Source organism: Myotis davidii, unplaced genomic scaffold (genome assembly GCF_000327345.1).
Source record: "Myotis davidii unplaced genomic scaffold, ASM32734v1 scaffold217, whole genome shotgun sequence".
Taxonomy (NCBI): domain Eukaryota; kingdom Metazoa; phylum Chordata; class Mammalia; order Chiroptera; family Vespertilionidae; genus Myotis; species Myotis davidii.
Genome location: NW_006290034.1, coordinates 7,717,125 through 7,737,583, shown reverse-complemented (window position 1 = coordinate 7,737,583; position 20,459 = coordinate 7,717,125). Strand labels below are relative to the sequence as shown.

The following is a 20,459-nucleotide window of genomic DNA, read 5'->3' as shown; positions in this document are numbered from 1 at the left end:
CCTTCAGGCGGCTCCTCGGCGACCCAGGGGGATGCTGAGGAAACACTGTTTCAGGCTGACAGCCTGTCACTTTGACAACAAGCGGCCTGAGCACAGGGGACCGCAGTTCCCTAGGGAGTCTCAGTCCCCCATTTGAGGTCACCTGCATGTGGGCGTTTACAGCCCCCATGAGACTGGGTGAGGCAGCCATGTCTCCCCTCTGGGCACAGGGAGAGGAGGCGAGTGTCCACGGCCCTCCGTGAGCTCCTCTCCAGGCAGGGAGGGCCCTGAGCAGGCACTGTGCCCACGCTGCACCGCTGGGGGGCAGGGCACTGCTGTCTGGGCCTCTCGTGTCCCTCCACACACACTGAACCCCGAGAGCACCGCTCTCCTCTGCGGGCCTTCTCCTGACTCCCCCGCTTCCCTGAGTGTCTGACACAGCCTGGCAGGGTGACCCCGACTTCTCCTGTCCCCGCAGGCACCACCAGGGGGCGGTCCTTGCAGAGAGGGGGGTGGGCTTTTTTGCTGGGAAGGAGTGTTCGAGGGCCCCGTGTACTCACCATTTTGGCAGTTTTTGTGGGTGAAGGAGGACCTTAAAAACAAACAAACACACAAGCCAAGTGTTAAAGACAGAGGAAGCATGTCCAGGTCACAAATGCAGTTAACATGCAGGATGATCTGGCTGCGATGGTGCGGGCTGGGCGGTTCTGTCTGGCACCTCCTACGTGCCAGGCATCGCACACAGAGACCTCATTTCATCTCTGTGACAATCCTGAGGCATAAATGCTACTACCGTTCTACAGACGAGGTAACCAAGTTCAGAGAGAGTAGCACAACTTCCCTACCCCGCACGGCCAGTGCGGAGCAAGGCAGCAAAGTGGCATCCCGACTGCGCCCAACGCTGGTCGAGACCGGGGACCCTCCAGCCCTAGCAGAGAGGCTCTCCCCGAACCCTCAGCACCTTCTGCCTCACCACCCGAGGAAGAAACAAATTCGTTCAAGAAATGAGAATAAGGGAGGGAAACGCCCCAATGCAGTTACACTTCTCATGTGCCTCAAAAATGAAAACTAAAAGCCAGTGAGAGAGAAGCGTGGAGGCCAGATTTTATTCTTCCGAGCACCAGCCACGCTCCGGTGTGCATTTAAGGAAGCCCGTTAACATGGGAACGGGGTGTATAATCGCCCGGAGCAGTTCCTGTCGGCTGGGGACCTCGGAAAATAAAATCTTTATTTCTCTCACGTGAGCACTGTGGGGTTTAATGAACCTTTAAGGAGAGAGACTAAAGCTTAAGGTGGAAGCAAAAGCTGGCGTGACTGTTCCCACGGAACAGACGAGCGCACTGCCTGACCCTCCGCTCCAGCATCCCTGCACGTCACAGAGGGCCAGGCAGAGCACCAGGCCTGGAGAGAGTCCATTTCTCCCGTTGTCATCCACAGAGAAAACGAAAGGAAGAGGATCTATTTCACGTGAAGTAGCAAATGTGACTGCACGGCGTGGCTCTCTCCTCTCATTAAAGCCGTAAATCAGAGTTTTAAACGAATAGAGAGGGAAAGGAATCCAGCATGGACAGGAGGGAAACCATTAAAACTAAAGAATCTGCTGCCAAGGGTACTGGTTACAGATGCAGTCAGACAGAACCTTCCGGAACATGCCCACGAAGGCCCAGCTGAGTCTGCTGGGAGAAGAAGACCTCCTACGCCGCAGGAAGGACAAGCAACGGATGAGCATGTGTGAGCTTCACTCACCTCCTCGCAGGATGAGCAGGGGCACGTCCGCGCCCACTGGGAACTGCTTCAGCACCTCGACCACTTGGAGGTGCGTCAAGTTCTGCACGTTCTGGTGGTAGATTTCCTTAATGACGTCCCCCTTCTGGAGGCCCGGGCACCACTGACTGTCCAGGATCATCTTCACCTTCTGTCCGGTGGGGCTGTCAGCAATCGCAAACCCAAAGCCCTTAGGGCCCTTGATCAGAGGGACAGTCACGAGTTCGGGTTGGGAGCTGGCCGAGGATGCCATGGACGCTCGCTGCTCGCTCGCGTCCGACGGCCCGTTGAGACGGTCACCGACCAGGACCTGCCCCGGCTTTCCATTCTGGTCCAGAGCCATCGCCCCCGACTTAAACTCCTGAGTGTTCTCGCCCTTGGTCAGTGACTGTCCGTTGATGACGGGAGTAGCAGCGACCATGTCCACGGCAGGGTCTTCGTTGTCGTCCGGGAGCGGGTAACCGCGACACAAGGTGAGGTTTACGTACTGACTGACGGGCACCAGCTGGAACATCTGGACCACATCTGCGTGGGTGTGGCCCAGGACGCAGCTGCCATTGATGTCGACAATAACATCGCCTGGTAGAAGATAATCGTGTTAGAAATACTGCAACCACCAAGTAAGTTCGTTTTTATTGTTGGGGGGGACAAATGCATACATCTTCATTATCTTTGCAGCAAAGGCTTATGACCTCACACTCAAGGGAAGCATGCTGAGAATAACTGCAAATTCAGACTGTCATTGTGAGCGTGTCCTCCGAGTCCCGCCCACGTGGCCACACAGGCTCGGTGCGTTGTGGTGGGTGTTCGGACACAGACGGGGAGCAAGTACTCCACCGACTACTTGTACCAACAGGTCATCTTTAAATACTGCCTTGTTTCTCGACTTTTAAGAAGCCATTAAGATGTCATTAAAATTCATAATGTAGGGCGAAAGATTAGACTAATGTTATGGATGTATTTTAGCATTTTTCTTTTTCTAGAGTTTCAATTTGCTGTCGTTCTGATTTCACAAGGAGATGCAAGCCACAAAAGCCGTCAACAGAAGCAGAGAACATATTAAAACACTGAAGAGTCAGCTAAATTAATCCTGAAACGTTGGTTTTGCTTCCCTGATTTTGCATTATTATGACCACTGCCCCTTGACATTCGTCAGCTGTGTGTTTTTGATGCAGCCTTAAGTTTTAAAACGTGTGCTCGGCTGTCTTATCCGTTTGCTGCTTTTATTTTTTTGGATATGACTATTTAAAAGGTTATGGCCAGCCTTGGCCAGTGTGGCTCGGTTGGTTGGGTGTTTCCCAGGCACGGAAAGGTTGACTCCTGGTCAGGCTTGTGCCTAGATTGTGGGCCAGGTCAGGGGCATGCAGGAGGCGGCCAATCAATGGTTCTCTCTTTGCCTCTCCCTTCCTCTCTCTGAAATCAACGAAAACATATTTTTTTAAAAAATCTCCATGAATGGTTTTAAAAAACATCAGTCTGTGGAAATTTGTCCATAATCTAAGAAGATACAGAAATTAGACTAATTAGAAACAAAGTTTTGACTTTTCCTCCCCTAGTTAAAAATCCCAGAATTTTCAAGGAAATACTATATTGCTGTGCAAGTTAGATAAATTTAGACAAATCGGAATATCATGAAATCCCAACAGCACATACAATGTCCATTTCATGGACAAAATGTTCAAAAAGTCAAAACTGAGAACTAAAAATACCCCTTATTATTCATTTTAATCTCTGGAGTTCATTTTATAAAGTAATAGAGGAGAACTAAAAACAATTTTCTTTTCAAATACAACTTTTGATTATTGTAAGTTTCATGTTTTGGGTCTCTATCACCTAAACGGGAAGGAAGAGTTTGAGAGATCCCATATCCTAATTGGAAATAAGCCAACATCCACCATGAAAAGAACTATGGCGGCGGGAGCTGTCTATGTGTGGCCTACATGGTGTGTGAACTAACAGAGGATTAGAAAAGTCTAGTCAACAGTATGGGAAGCAAACTCAGTAGGATACTAAACCCTTCTGGAAAAACGTGTTTGAGCCTCCCTCATAGTCTGTAACTAGTCCTGAATCCCCTCTGCCACAGACACTGTCAGCCATAGAAAACCTTCTAGAAATGAAGAAGTTAGAAAAGCTATTAAACACAAATTCATGCAGTTCTGTAGCAATGGCAATATCCACGTCGATCATTTTTCACAGAGCTGCTCAGCTCTATTCCCGACCAGTGAGACCAAGCAAACAAGCAAACAAGACAACCTGGGAGAAAACTCGGAACGTAACCATTTGTGTGGCGCTACTCTAAACATCACAATGGATCATTTTTCAAAACAGGTCATAGGTCAAAGTTAGGTAGCTCCAAAAATACCCCACATAATCGAAGAAAACCAAACAATCAAATAGTTTTCCGAGATGGTTCATAAATCTTTAGTTTAGTCCAGCCAAAGGGTTATTTCAAAATTACACAAACTATTAAAAAATTAATGCATTTCCTCTATGTTTCCAGTTATTTGCAAAGATGGCCCTCCCTCAAAGCTAGCATGCACTTTGGCTGGGTCAGGTCGCTCCGCTGGTTAGAGTGCTGTCCCGATGCGACCAGGTTGGGGGTAGATCCCTGTCAGGGCACATCCAAGAATCAACCACTGAAAGCATGAATGGTTGGAACAACAGATTGATGTTTCTCTCTCTCTCTCTCCCTCTTTCAAATCAATAAAATAAAAATTAAAAAAAAGTAAAACTAGTATGCACTTAAAGGATAAACTATTTTAACACAGAAGTCTTCAGTTGTATTATTTAGTTCTTTCTCTCTATATAAAATTATATATAATAATATTGATGTTTTTATAGAATTATCTACTTATTCATACATTTTTAAAATATTTAGTTTTATTTTTTATTTTTAGAGGGAGGGAAAGGCAGTGGGAAAGTGAGAGAAACATCAATGTGAGAGCAAACCTTCGGGTTGTCTCCTGCACACCTCCTACCTTGGATCGAGCCTACTACTGGGGCATGTGCCCTGACGGGGAATAGAACTAGCAACCTTTCCATGCACGGGACGATGCCCAACCAACTGAACCAGGGCTTACTCGTATATTTTGCTACAGAAATTTAAAAATGCTTGAGCCCGGAGCGCTGCCGCATAGGCTAATGGCGATGGTGTATAGTATCCAGGACACACACACTCACATGTTTATTAAATCGCTCACCTGGTGCAATTTTCCCGTCCTGAGCGGCAGGGCCGTCTTTCAGCACGTTCTTCACCTGCAGGAACTCGTCAGGCCTGTCTCCTCCGATGATGGTAAAACCGAAGCCCATGGTGCTTTTTTTCAGTGATGCCCGGACCAGGATGCCTTTCAGCTGGGACGGATCCCGCGTGAAGTGGGACTTTTCTGTGTCTGTGCCAAAATGAGAAATGGGTTTGAGAACAAAAATCCCCACAATGAATAGGGCCCTTGAAGGCAATATTCAAGGTCGTCTATATAATTTAAATATAATGAACCACAGAGAAAGAAAAAAATTAGAGGGACTCTAATGCAATAGAACAGTTAGAATTTAAATTCATAAACCGAATCACTGAAAAATAAAACTCAGCGAGTGTCATTACTCTTTTCTAAGGTTCTTCCATGTTATGTGAAAGGTAAAAGCACCTGCTTTTCCTCCTCCTTGTTTGTACTTACTTCCTCTCACCGCAAAGACTCCCTTATCTGGAGTCAAAATGGGAGGGACAGCTTAGTATTAAGCTCCTGAAAGTCAGGGATGCGCACTCTATGTCCACTCCACTTGGTAGGCACCGCTGTGAGCTCTTGAGGGCAAGACCCCTCTTACCCCTAATCGCTCCCCTCCCTTCCCGCCCCTAATCGGTTTTGAATACCATATGCCTAGCAAAGCACTGGGCATATGGTAGGTGCTCAAAAATATTGGTTAAACTAAAAATATTTGGCTAAATCAAATGAAAACTTAAGGGAGGGGACTAGGAGCAGCTATAAGAATGTTTCTCTCATGGGCAACAGAGGTGGGGAGCTACTCAACCTCACAGTATGACCAAAAGGCCGTTAATAGGGCTACTAATGACAGAGGGAGGAAGGGGAGAGATGGGGAGGGGTGAATAGAATGTGAGAAATTTCTGGGCAGCGTTTTCAAAATACGCATGAGCGAGGCTCCCCAAATTCTCAGGATCTATTGTTTATAAATGTTCCCCACATGATCCTAGTATTATTAACACCTTCCCATTTGAGAGGCAGGTAATATGGTGACTTTCTTTAGTATTTGTTCATATCAGTTAATGAAGGATCCTGAATGGGTTCTGATGTCAGACCTAAGCAATCAGCTTGGGAGACACAATGAATGAGAGATCTGACACTGCCCTGGCCTTAAACTTTACGAAACAATTCGATCTTCACATCAGAGCCTCATACCCATAGCAAAGGCTTCAGTCCCTGCTCCCAACAATTTCACCCTTTCTGTATAAGCAGCATGACAAACTCTCAGTGGCCTCAAAACCTCTGCTGTTTTATTACGATTAGTCCTGTTTTTACAGCAACAAAAATTAGACGTTCTCTGTTGAATGTGAGAGCCCCAACTACGAAAGGCCCAGTCGCTTCCCGTTCGTTCAGTACATGAACGTCACGGTCAGAAAGGACCTCTACCTGGCTTGGAAGGCCCCGTATCAGCCTGTCCTGACTGCTTTTTCCTCTTGGCTTCCTCCACTGGGTTCTCAAACTGGGTTTTCTGGTTAAGGTGGCTGTAAATGGAGAAAAGACAATAGGCGTGCCTCCTGCACACCCGCTACTGGGGATGTATCCGCAGCCAAGGTACATGCCCTTGACCAGAATCGAACCTGGACCCTTCAGTCCACAGGCCGACGTTCTATCCACTGAGCCAAACCGGTTAGGGCGAGTTACGTTATTTTAAAAGAGACTATCAGACCATTCTGTCAGCGTAAGGGACAAATGGGTCCCTTCAGGCATGGGGCGCACAGGAGCTGGCAGGCCACAGCGGGAGGGCTTTTGTGACAAAGAAAAGCTGGAGAAGGTGCCTAGCTGTGGAGGCAGGCACTCAGCTTCTTCATCAATGCACCCCAAACAGCCAACAGCAGCTTCAAACTGCAGGAGAAGCCCTCATACCGATGCCATCAGAGCTGTCTGGTAATGGATTAATTTTTAATAGCAGGAGGGTTTTATGTTCCTCTAAACTGAAGCAGCTGTAAAGACACTTCTGAAGAAATCCAAGTACAGAGCCTTCTAGAAATGTACCGACTTTGCCACGGACTCACCTGCATCGACTTAGCAGCAACTAAGAAAGAGGTTTGCTTTTACCAAATGATAACACAGAACAACTCTTCCACGCTTAAATGCTTTCATAATTATAAAATGATTAAGTGGATTATGTAAAAGACCACGCAATTTAACTGGCATTGCTGAATTGGGGACATTCACAGTGGACTCCTGGAAAGCATACAAGTCTACAGCGAAAAGCAGAACAGGGAGACGAACAGGGTGAGCGGTCAGCCAACAGGAGTCGGTAAGCATCACAGAGGGACAGGGCACTGGTTACCCGGTCCTGGTAAAATGCAACCACTGCCCCAGGTGCTTAGGATCACCAACGGGTCTAATACAGAAGTGACGGGAATACATTTGAGCACTTCCAAAGCACAGATCTATTTCAGCCAAATGATACGCATTATCCAATGAAACCCGTTTTTTAAAAGTGGTGTTAGTGAACACCAACAATTAAACATCACGTCAACAGAATTTCACATTATGATTGCCTTTGGAGGGGCTGAGGTTTATAGAATCTGCACAAAAATAGTCACGCACTTGAATGATTACTTTGCCACGTGTGGACATTAAAGGCGGAGGCGGGGGAGCGGCTAGGCCTCTGTGTCTCTGTGTCGAGTGCAGTGTTAACGCTGAGACACATGCGCTACTTCGTCTCGGAGCCCTAACGGGGGCAAGTTCTGCGTGACAGACATTCTTTGGGTTCTGATGTCCCTAAAACTCAAGCATGTTTCTGCCTCTTACCACGAGGGGCGCCTTATCAGCTGAGCTACCTGCAACCCTCTGAGAAAATGAAGACGTCTGGTGTTAGGCAAGGTACTATTTTTACACTTATTTATTAAATACTGACATTTTCGTATTCTTGAAAAAATAAAACAACCAGAAACTGACCCTTAAGGAAAAAAGAAGAAACCTGTTTAGCAAGGACCTTGGCTCACCCCAATGTCATCTAGGGCTAGAATGACTTTCAGCCCAGGCATTAGACATGAAAGTAGTCATTTGTATTTGTCCTCTTTGCAATAAGTGGGAGAAGAGACCAGAAGTATGCAAATGAGGAACCCTGAAAATTCTCTGACAGAAGAATCTAAGATTGTTGTGAAGGGAGTAACTGCACCTGTCACCGTAGGTACCTAGATCAATGCCACCCAAACACAAAACAAAAAAGTAAAAACGCTCTCCTTCCCATTCAGCTACCATGTAATCCACACTATTGCTAAGTGGAACAGATTTTGTTTTCCATAGAACTAGCTGCGCAGTAAGAGAGGAGATGGAAGATTATCAGAAAAATTAAACAAGGGTAGCAAAGAAGCATGATCAGATATATTACATATAATTCGGAATCTCATCTGCACTAAAGGTGTGTGTATGCTGTGTGGATTTTTAAATTTCATCTCAGCAAACAAAACCATTATTCTTTTAGGAAGAACCTGAGATATCAGAGCACACGTCTATTTGGACTCTGTCACCGAAGTGCACTGAGTGAGACATTTGATGCGAAACAATAAGAAAACATTATTCCTAGTACATACAGGCATTCTTTGGGAAGGCCTGCCGTCACATTTTTGGAACAATTTCATATTCAGAAACAGATTAATCCGTTTCCGAATCTCGTACAATGAACTAAATACCGACACAGAAACACTGCCACCGCAGTTGGTGCTACTACGGCGCGGCTCCTGCCAAGAGCGATCTCCGTGCCATCTGGTTTGACAAACGGAGAGAGCCAAAGAGTAGCCATTCAAGCAACAGCTTTTTATTCCATCAGCAAACTCGCCGCGGATGACTGCGAGGCCTGCGGCCCAGATTCCAGCCTCACTCCTCTGGGAACCCGGCCACAGTCCACAGCTCCGCGGGCTCCGCGGGGACCTGCCTCTCGAGTACAGCCTGCTCTTCCTTCACCCAATCAATCACCCTCCTGTGAAACCAGCCAGTTCTGGGAACAACCAGCAAATCCTGTCGTGCTGCTCTGACCCGGCCCTTTGCGGCCACCGGGCGGGCCGCCCAGGGTCTGCCCTGACGTTGCTTCATCATTACAGCCTTGCTTAGTGACGCCCGCATCCTCGGGCCCCAGGGTTTCTAACAGGCAAAGGGCTTCCACCGCCCGACCACGGGTTCGCATGCGTTTGGGATGGACGATAAGAGCATGATGACCATCATCTCAGAAGCCTCCGGCTGTGCCCACCAATCCCAATAGACGAAGCTACCAGGGGGAAAATCCCACAAAACCTTTCTGGTTGGCCTTCCAATACGCCCTGGACTTAAAAAATAATTCTTTCTTTATTTTCACTACATATGCTTTAGGAAAACATAACCAAAGAGCTGCTGTATAGTTTTCACATCACAGTAGCAGCAAGACATTAAATCGCACAAGGGACAGACAATTAGCACAGCCTTACAAAGGAGCCAAAATACTGACATTGAGAAGTTAGAGACCTGAGCGTCAAGCTAGTCACTTCCTTTGGGTACAAGTTACATTTTTAAGGATTTCCACAAACCTCTCTGACCAGTGACTTGAGGACAATGCACACACACACACACACACACACACACACACAGGAATAAACACTAGAGTTACTAGTACAACCGGAGTCAGAGGTACTTACTTTCAGGACAAATACCAGGAAGTGGCATTTGTTTTTGCCAACAAGTAATAACAAATTAATAAGCCGTCATAGAGCTAGAAGGGTCTCAGGTTTGCTGCTTTTGCCAGGTAATAATGTCATTTCGCCTTCACTTGCCAGGCAGCAGGTTCAGGCTCCCGTTTCCCGGGAAACAGTAACATTTCTCATGCAGTTGTTTGCCTGGCACTAGACGCCTGAGGTCAGAATTGTATCGAGAGCATTTGGAAGGAAAGCAGCCCCAGTGGTCATAACAACAATTCGATAAAGGGAGAACGGAGAGAAAAATTAGATGTTGATGCCATCTTAATTTCTCAGGCTAACAAAGGCAGGGGCTTGGAATGCCCGCCAACATATGTGTTTAAATTTAACCAAAACAGCTATGTAGGGAGCAACTTCCATTCATCTCCCTCCCCCCAAAAAATCCCTTACTACATTTTCCTTGGTTCATTCCTTAAAAGAGAACACTTTTAATCAGATACTTCAGCGTTCTGGGTCACGTGCAACATGCTGCCCTTACAGTTCCCCACTGTTCTTGGGCCCTACGGCGTTCACCCGCCCGGCGCCCTCACCCCACAGCCCGCTGTCCCCCTCTCTCGGTGGAGCTGTAGTAGCGCCCACAACTACTCATCATCCAGCAGCTTTCCTCTCGATTCCCTCCAGAGCCAACTCCAGGGAGCCCAGCATCGGTGAGTGAGGCTCACCTCCCCCCGCCTCCCCGCCCGGAAAACCCTGGGAGCTGATGGGGGCATGGAGTCTGCAGGGCGGATGCCCTAAGGCTGCATAACTGCGGAGGAAGCACAGTTGGGAAAATAGGAACCGAGGGAACAGACTTACTCGACATAGTATGTCCCATACTGAGGGTCCTCTATCTTTTCCCAGCCATAAGGAAGTTCTGTAAGAAAAGGAAAGAAAAAAGAACGGAGTGAGACGCCAGATTCAAAACCGACAGGAGAGGACGTGCCAATGAGTGAACTGACATTTCTGGGAGACAGAGAGCTGAGGGCTCACTTTCCAAGAGCAAACGGTTTGAGTCTGAGTGGCTCCAAGACCCCCAGCGATGCCGGAAACCATGGACAGTATCCGACCCAATCTATACTACCTGGTTTAAAAAAGTGAAAAGGTGACATAAAACTCATCAGCACTGCCGTGTTCCTACTGTTAGCTTGGGCTTATTATTTGAATGATCTTCAATCGGTACTATCTTTTGCAGAAAAATTTTAAAGTCACTTTTCAATTTGGTCTGGATTAAAAACCGTGCAACATGGTCTTTAAATCCACGGAACGGACACAGTCAACTGCAAAAGCCCACGGTGCCCCTGACGAGAGTCAGGCACTCTGGGTGGGTCTGTGATAATCACACAGAATCACAGGTAGGATCGCCAATCTGTCTCTACAGTAGTAGAGAAGCTTAATCTACTTTTTCCCTAAAAGAAACATTGTGGAAAATAAGTTCTAACACTTTTTTCCTTACACCAAAAGGTAGTTTGAACACCAACACTCTGGTGGCCACTGGCATTAGGGATGTATTGGAGAAGTAACCGAAGAAAGTAAGTCTAAAGATGATGCAAGTGTGTGGTGATCAGAGGAAAGGAGAGACAAATGTAAAAGAAACAGCACGGAGAGAAAGTGGAGAGATGGCAGACAGCTATGTGGAAAAGCAAATACAGCAAAATGCTCGTTGGAACACCTCCGTGGTGGACACATATGTGTTCACTGCATAGTCCCATCAATGTGACTGTATGCTGGAAAATTTTCATACCAAAATACTGGCAAAATGTAGAAAAGGAAAGAGCAATAGGGACTGGAGACTGTATACAGGGAACAGAGCAAGAGAAGAGGAAGCAAATATGGCCGCAAGGATTTGGGCGCAGGTGACTATGCGGATGGTGTCGATGACAGAAGGAGGGGTGGGTGACTTCGGGATAAAAATGTTTAGTTTTAAATACAGTTATTTGAAGTGCTAGTCGGACAATAAAAAAGAAAGTCAATAGGAAATACAGAAATAGCATTTAGAACCGAGGACAATACTGGAGATGTAGATAAGGGACCCAACTACAGTGAATCGATAGTTAAAGCTACGGAAATACACTCTACAGGGAAAACAGGAAACAGCAGAGAATTGAACTGAAACAATTAGTGGGCAGGAAACAGGGGGAGACCAGCGAGAGAGACATGGCTGAGAAGACTAATACCACATTCATGATCGTTAAACAGCCCAAGTCTACAGGGTCATACATGCCAGTTTACCCTCAGAGGGCTGATTTAACCATCAAAAACTTACTGCTGAAAACCTTAGACACAAAGGGGGCATGTTATAAAAATGATTTTAAAAATTATTTCTTAACGTAGTAACAGGTGTTAATGCGGTTGTGGAGAAAAAGGAACCCTTATTCACTGCTGCTGGGCATGTAAACTGGTTAAAACCACTATGGAAGACAGTATGGAGCTGCCTCAAAAAATTATGACTAGAGTTACCATGTGACCCAGCAACCCCTCTCCCGAGTATCTACTTGGAAACTTTGAAATTATTGATTTGAAAAGATATTAGGTGCCCCTATGTTCACTGCAGCATTATTCACAGGGGCCAAGACATGGAAACAACCAAAGTGCCCTTCGATAGATGATTAAAGAAGATGCACATATACACAATGGAATAGAGCCTTTGTCCTGACATAAATATTTTAGAATCAGCTTATCGATTTCTTCAAAACAAATTTTATTCTTCTGCAGTCTATATTCAGGAAGGCATAGCAAACCATTTTGGGTGGGGTAAATTCTACACTTACTTGTAAGACTCTGCCACTAAATAGAGTCTATAATATACAAGGCAGAATTACTATCCAATAATAATAATTACCCGATAATTCTTAGAGGAATAATTTTATTACTGAGCAGTCAAGACTGTTTGTGGGGTGGGGTTTATTAAAGACTGTCATTGGGTTCCTAACGCTGCTCTAAATGGCTAGGGATTAGCCAGAGATACTATCCATCCTAGTGATACTAAATTAAATATATTTTTGAAGGCTCAGCAGGCATGATGAGGCTACCCTGGGGCTGAGAATGTACCGAACTTATTAAAATATTTATTTGGAATTTTTTTGAAGTTTGTCTTTCGGAATCTACCTCCGTCTTCACAGTCCTCGGGGGCTTTGGCTTTCTTACAAAGGCGAGGGTCCAGCCAGGTGGTCGTTTTGGTATTGTGGCTGCAGAATAAAGGTTTCAATTAGAAACAGTAAAATACAGATGAAGAAAAATATATCAAAAGCAAAGATGAAAAGTGACTAAAAGGTAGATGTTGTTAGAAGAGTCATCTTCGACAGGCTCTGCTTTGCCTGCCCCTGACTCAACAATCCGACTGTTCTCAGTCTGTGGCTTCGAAACGGCCATGAAGGGGAGGCAATGCCAGAGGCACTGATTCGAGGAGGGGGGTTTTAAGGAGGGGACAAGCAGCAGGACAGAATAACAGGCCCTCTCTGAGTGAGGGCGCGCCACGGCCCCCGCTGTGCGGCAAACCGCAGGAAAGGCCGCGTGAGAACCTGGTTCCCTTGCTGCCCGAATTCCTTCCTCCTGCCCTTCATAAACCGCTGTATTTCTTGAGTCCCTGTGACGTGTGGACACTGCTGGGGGCTGGGAACATGGAGATGCATGATCAGATCGAGCCTGTGGACTCACAGGGCTATTTAAAATAACATCATGTAGAGTGAAATGAAAGGCAAAGCTCTATAGTGCCTGTTTCTGCGATATTGCAAGTAACGAGGATGGGTACAGCCCGGCTGGTGTGGCTCAGGGGTTGAGCACCAACCTATGAACTAGGAGGTCATGGTTCGATTCCCGGTCAGGGCACAGGCCCGGGTTGCGGGCTCGATCCCCAGAAGGGGGGGTGCAGGGGGCAGCCGAGTGATAGTTCTCTCTCATCGTTGATGTTTCTGTCTCTCTCCCTTACCCTCTCCCTTCTGAAATCAATAAAGAAATTTTTTTAATGAAGGGTATAATTAAACTCAACTCTACGAAACTGTTTTTATCAGTATGGACCATGTATTTAATAGAAAGAAAAGGTGGAACAAAAAGATCACCCCACCCCCTCTTTAAGGAGTAGGCCGCGGACGCCTTCAAAGAGCAGTGTCTGCCTGAGCTCACCACTGGTCACCCGGTTACTGCAGGCCAGGCCACCGTGCAGCGGGCACTAATGCTAAATAAGACCACTGCTGGGCCGACGGTGCTACAGTCTAAGTGTCTGCAATGTGAGGATAGGAAAGCAAGAAAAAATCCCCAAAGAAAAACACATAGGAAGGCAACAAAATATAAATGACAGCGATTCTCAAAGAGTGCGAGGATAGCATTGTGACAAGTTATCTTGTCTTGGCGTCTATATCCTGAGATCAACTCGCTCATCTCGACACGGGCCGCTCCTAGGAAACGGAGCCAGTGGTTTCCGGAAATGAATCAGATCTCCCACGCCCTTCCTCACCCCTGCGCTACTGAGAGGGCTAGCTAGGCAGTCCTCCCTGCACAGTGCCAGGCCTGACTCTCGACTGTGGCAGAGACCCTCCTGTATGCCGAGTATGGGGAATCTAAGTAGGAGACCCTGGGGTTCCTTCTAGAAAGTCTGTTACCCGTTCTGTCAGAGAGAATTTCCCCAAACGAAAACTGGCCAAAGCAATTTTAGTGAAATGAAAAGGGGCGGAGCTCCACGGAGGCCTAGCAGCATGCTTACTGTTGAAAACAAATGATGGGCATATCTTATAAACCCAAATTCCTAACTTTTAGAAAAGCTTGACTTTGGTTTCAATGATCCAAAACGTGTACCGCTAGGTTAGCAGGTAGGCAACCCACTGGGATCTTACCCACTGTTTCTCAAGGGAAAGACATGCCCATCGGGGCTGTACCTGAAACATCATAGCTGAAGACTGCAGACCGGCATTGTTTACTGACAGATGCATGACTTAGCGGCAGCAGTCACACAGACCAAGCACCTGAGCTGCCGCAAGAAGGCTTAATCTCGCAGCACAGAATACTCAGCTCTAGCGTGGATATTAACCCCTGATGAGACGACGGTTTGCAAGTATTTGCTCCTATTTCTTAGGCAGCTACTTCGCTCTGCTGACTGCTTCCCTCGGCTGCACAGAAGCTTTTCAGTCTGATGTGGTCCCTTTTCTCTGTTTTAGCTTTCGTTGCCTGTCACACCCGAGAAGTCCTTGCCAAGTTCAATGTCACAAAGCTCTTCTTTTAGAGGTTTTATAGTATCCGATCTTACAGGTAGACCGCAATCCACTTTAAAAATGTTCACCTAGAAAGACATTTGTTGTATACATTCCCCAGCCCCATCATTTACTCACTTCTCCGTTTGCAGGGGGAGGTGCTGTCAGATTTGATGTCTCATAATCTGCTTCTAAAGATATTCTAGCTCCTGTTCGTGACTCTACATCTTACCCAGGGGGTTAGTTCCCAAGTCAGCATGAAAGGCAAAGTCTAAATTACCCTGAAAAACTCCTCAAATTGGCCACAGAGAAGAGTATACCTGATTTTGTCTGTTGTGTGTAATCCTGGTCATTAATGTTTACATAAATATATAAAGAAATCAATAATTTACCACGCATCGTAAAAAGAATACCCTGCACACAAAATCTATGTCTTTGAAACGCTAGACTCTCACTTGGTACAGCAAGATGCTTATTCTATCTGAAGGATGTGGAATTGGGGACCAATTGAGGAAACCCACTCAAATCTCTCCCTCCTAATTCATGTCTGTGTATATGTTCTTTTGAGTGTAGTATCCAGCCCGCAGTATTTTAATTAGTATATTCTGTAACTTCACTACTTCAATATTCTACCTCCGGGTAAATTCGTTTAAAGATGAGAATTACAGCTGCATGAGAATATAAAAATACTTCAAATGAAACTTCTAATAAATTATTTACATAATATTCTCAGGTGCAAGCAATGGAAACCTTTAGGTTGACTGAATACATATGGTACTCTATAGCACTATTAATATAAGCATATTAATAGTGCTTATTCATAAAATAGTTTTTTGTGGGGATTTATATTATACCAATTCTTCTGAGGACCAGTGATTTTCCCCCCTCCTATAGTATTTGACTCTGTTGCCTGAAAACATCAACCCCAATCTCTAGGACTGAAAATATGTAGCTAAGAACTATGTCCTCCTCATATGATAATTCCTGAAATGTGTGTTAAGTGGGACAATATACACAAAAGTTAAAAAACAACAACAACAAAACAAGCAACGCAGCCCTGGCCTGTGTGCATCAGTTGGTTGAGCATCGTCCCATGCACCCAGAGGTCACCAGTTCAATTCCTGGTCAGGGCACACGCCCACGTTGTGAGCTCCATCCCCAGTAGGGGGCGTGCAGGAGGCAGCTCATCAATGTTTCTCTCTCAACAATGAAAGCATCTTTTTTTTAAAGAAAGCAAACCAAACCTTCTTTATTCCTTACATTTTTCATTCTTAGTGATAAATCTGTCTTTCATCCTCTTGTTTTCATAAAACCAGAGATCAAATACACTCTTCCTTCATCTAAGTCAAGTAAAAACAAAATACCGTCCAGGAGAAAAGTCAGATTAAGAATCAACTATAACGTGGATGGAAAATATTTTGAAAGAAAGAAGAAAGACACGGAGGCCTTGAGAAAGGAGGTTCAGCATGTTCTCAGACAAGCCTCCCCGTGGCAGGGCTGTGAGAGGAGATACAAACATTGGCTTACTCAATGAAGTAGATCATCCCTGCGTCAGTGTAGGCCATCTCCCAGTTTTTGGGCAGCGGTTCCAGATTCTCATCTCTCATCATGTAATTTCTGAAGTCCATGGAGCTATTGGTTTGGTTGTAACTCGGGACGGTCTTCATCCAATCCGATGACTCAGAATGCCTCTCTCTGCTTTCTGTTCAAAACAGAACAGTATGCAAAGCAGGTGAGCTTATACTGTCTTCAAACAGCACTTTTCATTTCTAACAAAATGCCAAATATTTATTACACATTTCCTTGTCTTTTGGGTCCACATTCTGCTTTAACTTTAGAAAAAACAAACAGAAACATACTGTTTTATTTTATTTTTTTTTCCCATTTGCTAAGTGACATTAACCCCGTGTAGCACCTTGGGGGCTAATCTGGGAAAGAAGCAAAAAACAACTCTAGAATCAAGTCAGTTCATACTGAACACAGATCAATCAACAGGACACTAACAACAGCCCACTAGCACATGTACAATCCCTTCACGTGTCAGGTGCTATTTTCAGCGCTTCACATGTATTAACTCACAATCCTTACTCAAGCCTGTGAGTACGTCTTACTATTCCCATTTTATAGATGAGGAAACCGAGGCACAGGAGGTTAACTTAATGTAGTCAAGGTGACGCAGCTTATCGACAGCAAAGCCAGGATTCCAACCCCAGTGGCCTATGCTACACCAAGCTGCCTCGTACCCATGTAACACAGGCCTTTCAGAGTGACACGCAGTGGACTTCCTGTTGTTAAATATAATTTTCCGTTGTTGACAGTGAAATCCTTTGGAGTCCCAGAGTCTATAAGGTAGGTAAAAACACTAAATGTGGGTTACTGCAGGGAGTGCACATTTCATGAACTTGAAACTTGTTTCTAGAACTTACAAAACAACCCAACTGTAATAAGCCCGGACTGCAGTCAACGCCTCCGCATCAGAGACTCTGTGAGGCGGCCTTCGACATCCTTCTACAGCCTTCCTTGTCCTTACAGTACTTGCACTCCACCATCCTTTCCCTAACCAAGCGCCATCATCCTTTAACCCCACTACTTACCCCCTCTCACTGCTCCTCACCCCCATCCCCGCCCTAGCCATGTCCTCCTTACCCTACCTACCCGAGAACACGTGCATTCCCACACTGGGACAAATTCCCGGTCTCTAATGCCAGTCTTAAACATTTAAAGATGTTAACAAACTTAGTTCTGTGGGTGAGCAAAGCTGACATCAACATCAGAAGGCTCTACGATATGATGAGTTCCCTTAACAACCCCTAAAAAATAAGATGTGAATTCACCCAAACATTTTCCAACCTGTTTTCACCCAAATATATTGGGGTCATACATGAAACATCAAACGTATGAACTGGCATAATTATGTGGGATGCTAGGACTAGAAAACAGGACTCACATTCTGGAGGGAAACGCAAACAATGAATGCACTGAAACAACAAATACAGTGTAGACAGCAAATATTAACCACTGATAAAGAAAACACGGGGATGCTTTGGGGAAATGATCAAATTGGGTGCCAGTGAAATATGTCTTTTAGTTCCTACTACATGCTGGGCACTGTCTATGCTGCAAGGGATACAACAATGAAGAAAACAAGCAAAAATTCTGCCCCTCATGCAGCTTCTATCGCCATGTCTTGAATGGAAGTGTTATAATGAATAGCACTGAAACCAGGTCTCCTGCAATTCTGTGGCTTCCCACCCATACTCTCAATTAGAAGTCTTCTAAGCAATCGCCACATGTTGGGGGGAATTCGAAAGAGTAAGATTCTCCACCAGTAAGTTCCTGTTGGTTTTGCATTTAATGAAAAAATAGGAGAGTCAAGTTTGGAAATTTTCTTTGAGTGGTTCTGAACGTAAAATCAAAGTACTGCTTGCAAACCTGTCGGATAACGTTGACTAGCACATCTCCAAAACTCTGTGCTGTGTTTTGGTTGAAAGCTGTCTCTTAAAACACCTACTTTCGTTCATATCCTGCAAAGTAGGACGTAGGCCAACAAGATTCCCATATTCCAGCTTCGGAAGTGAACCCCACATCGTTTAAGCGGTAGAGCAATGCCATCCCACATTATCGCTACGGATAGCTTTTCACTGACGCATCGAAATGGCCACGTGGAGCAGCTTTACAAGATGAGGGACAGAGATACCCTTTGTTCCACACAGAAACCTTTACAAAAACATGAGAACCCCACCACTCACTCTGCATGGGCGTTGTGGGAAATCTTACGACCTCCAAGGCAGGGTCACGTTAAAGCCAACCGGGAGGGTCCCTCAGAAGTCCTTCATCCCTTTACGAACCTGCATGTCCAGTGCCATTAACGGCTTCCCTGTCCTCATCGTCCTCCTCTTCGGGGAGAGAGCTGTCCGTCCTCTCCATCTTGCTGACGGAGGTGGTCCGTTTCCTTTGGGATTCGGGGTCAAACTCATTATCAAAGAGGACCTGGTCCACAGGGTCGGGCTGGAAAGGGCTGGGCTCTGCTGGAGGCTTGGGAGTCCCGTAGAAGTTTCCTAAGTGAACACAGGAACAGCAGCTGGGACACTGACCTTGACCCGAGCGTCAGGACAATCTGACCCCGTGGACGTCTCCGCCCTGTTACCTTACGCTGAATAGCCAACCACCACCGGCCTAAAGGAGGCCAAGACACTTCCTGGAAGAGGAGGAGGTAGAAAGAGCAAAATAACTGATTTCCTAAGTGTCTGTCACCATAGAAAGCCGCGGTTCTCAACCTTCCTAATGCTGCGACCCTTTAATACAGCTCCTCATGTTGTGGTGACCCCCAATTTCATGGTTACAAATTGAACGTAATTAAAGCATAGTGATGAATCACAAAAACAATATCTGATTACATATGTGTTTTCCGATGGTCTTCGGCGACCCCTGTGAAAGGGTCGTTCGACCTCCAAAGGGGTCGTGACCCACAGGTTGAGAACCGCTGATATAAAGCCAGGAAGCTGACTGTGTGTGTGTGGCATATTGATCCCAGCAGGGCTGTTTTGCAGGGCTCCTAAGGCAGGGCCTCATTTGTGAAATTAGATGCATTAACGCTCCCGTGTAAGATTCCCTGGCATGAAAGTGGGAGTAAAGGAGAAGGAAACCAACTCGGATAATTGTGTGCTGATGTGCAACATGAGGAACTATTTTGGTAAGAGGAGGAAATATGTGGGCAAAGGATGAAGCTAAGAACTACCCAGTCTGTGTTGAAATGTAGGCTGTTTCTGTAAAAGTAATTTTTGAAAGTTTTCCTGAGATTCTAATTATATCATTTTATCTGACAATTTGTTGAACAAATAGAGACATTATTAGCATATTTCAATATTGGCTTACTCTCAGGGAAGCAAGAAATGCTTTAATATGTTAGGTCTTCAGGATCAGTCATTTTTGCAGTAAAAATAAATGTTCCGGAATAGAATGAGAACAATGGAATATCTCCTCAATTTGTCATGTAGCTCTCATTAGGCAGCCACATACAATGGGAAAATGCTCAGTAGATCTACCTGCGTTAACAGTCTGTGGCTCCTGCTAGTTTTGACCTTGTATCAATCACTATGCTAATGTTATAGGAAGATAAATATGATTGTGGAGTAAAATATTCATGACCTTCTTTTATTTTTTAAATCACTTTTTGTCTCATCGAATTCCTTGGCTCCTAAGGAGGCAATTAAGATGCTCATTCCCACAACATAAATCACTGGGGATATAATGGCTTCCTTTTCCTGGATGAAGAAAGCATGGGTTGTGAATTGTAACACTGAGGCAAGTCTACAGATAACACAGTTTACCTTAGGTGGGACGTGCCTGGAAGGGGAAAGCAGGAAGGTGAATTCTTTGGAAATGTGACTTGAGGCGGGATTGTTATTCAAATGCTCAAGACAAAACAGTGGCATCAAACTATAAAGCTTTGCAACAACATTTTGCCTGCCTGACCCCTTGCTTTCAAATCCATGTTTGAGATGGAGTCACTCCCGCCACGCAGATGACGCAAAGGCTGGCATCAAAACACATCTCTGTCGCTGAAGTAGAGCAAGGAACTGGTGGGAAAGTCAGTTCACACTTCTCTGGGGCAAAGGGCAGCGAAA

At 45.6% G+C, this 20,459-nt stretch overlaps 1 protein-coding gene across 1 annotated transcript in view; it reads right to left on the bottom strand.

Moving 5' to 3' along the window:
• The window catches only part of MAGI3 (membrane associated guanylate kinase, WW and PDZ domain containing 3), a 162,885-nt gene that overhangs the window by 22,267 nt on the left and 120,159 nt on the right, over positions 1–20,459 (bottom strand). The window contains exons 5-12 of the mRNA XM_006763140.1: positions 18,681–18,890; positions 16,360–16,534; positions 12,758–12,837; positions 10,469–10,526; positions 6,384–6,478; positions 4,944–5,132; positions 1,726–2,322; positions 540–571 (exon numbers count right to left, since the gene is read on the bottom strand). Of these exons, the coding sequence (XP_006763203.1) occupies positions 540–571; positions 1,726–2,322; positions 4,944–5,132; positions 6,384–6,478; positions 10,469–10,526; positions 12,758–12,837; positions 16,360–16,534; positions 18,681–18,890 (1,436 nt within the window). The remainder of the gene's footprint in view (positions 1–539; positions 572–1,725; positions 2,323–4,943; positions 5,133–6,383; positions 6,479–10,468; positions 10,527–12,757; positions 12,838–16,359; positions 16,535–18,680; positions 18,891–20,459) is intronic.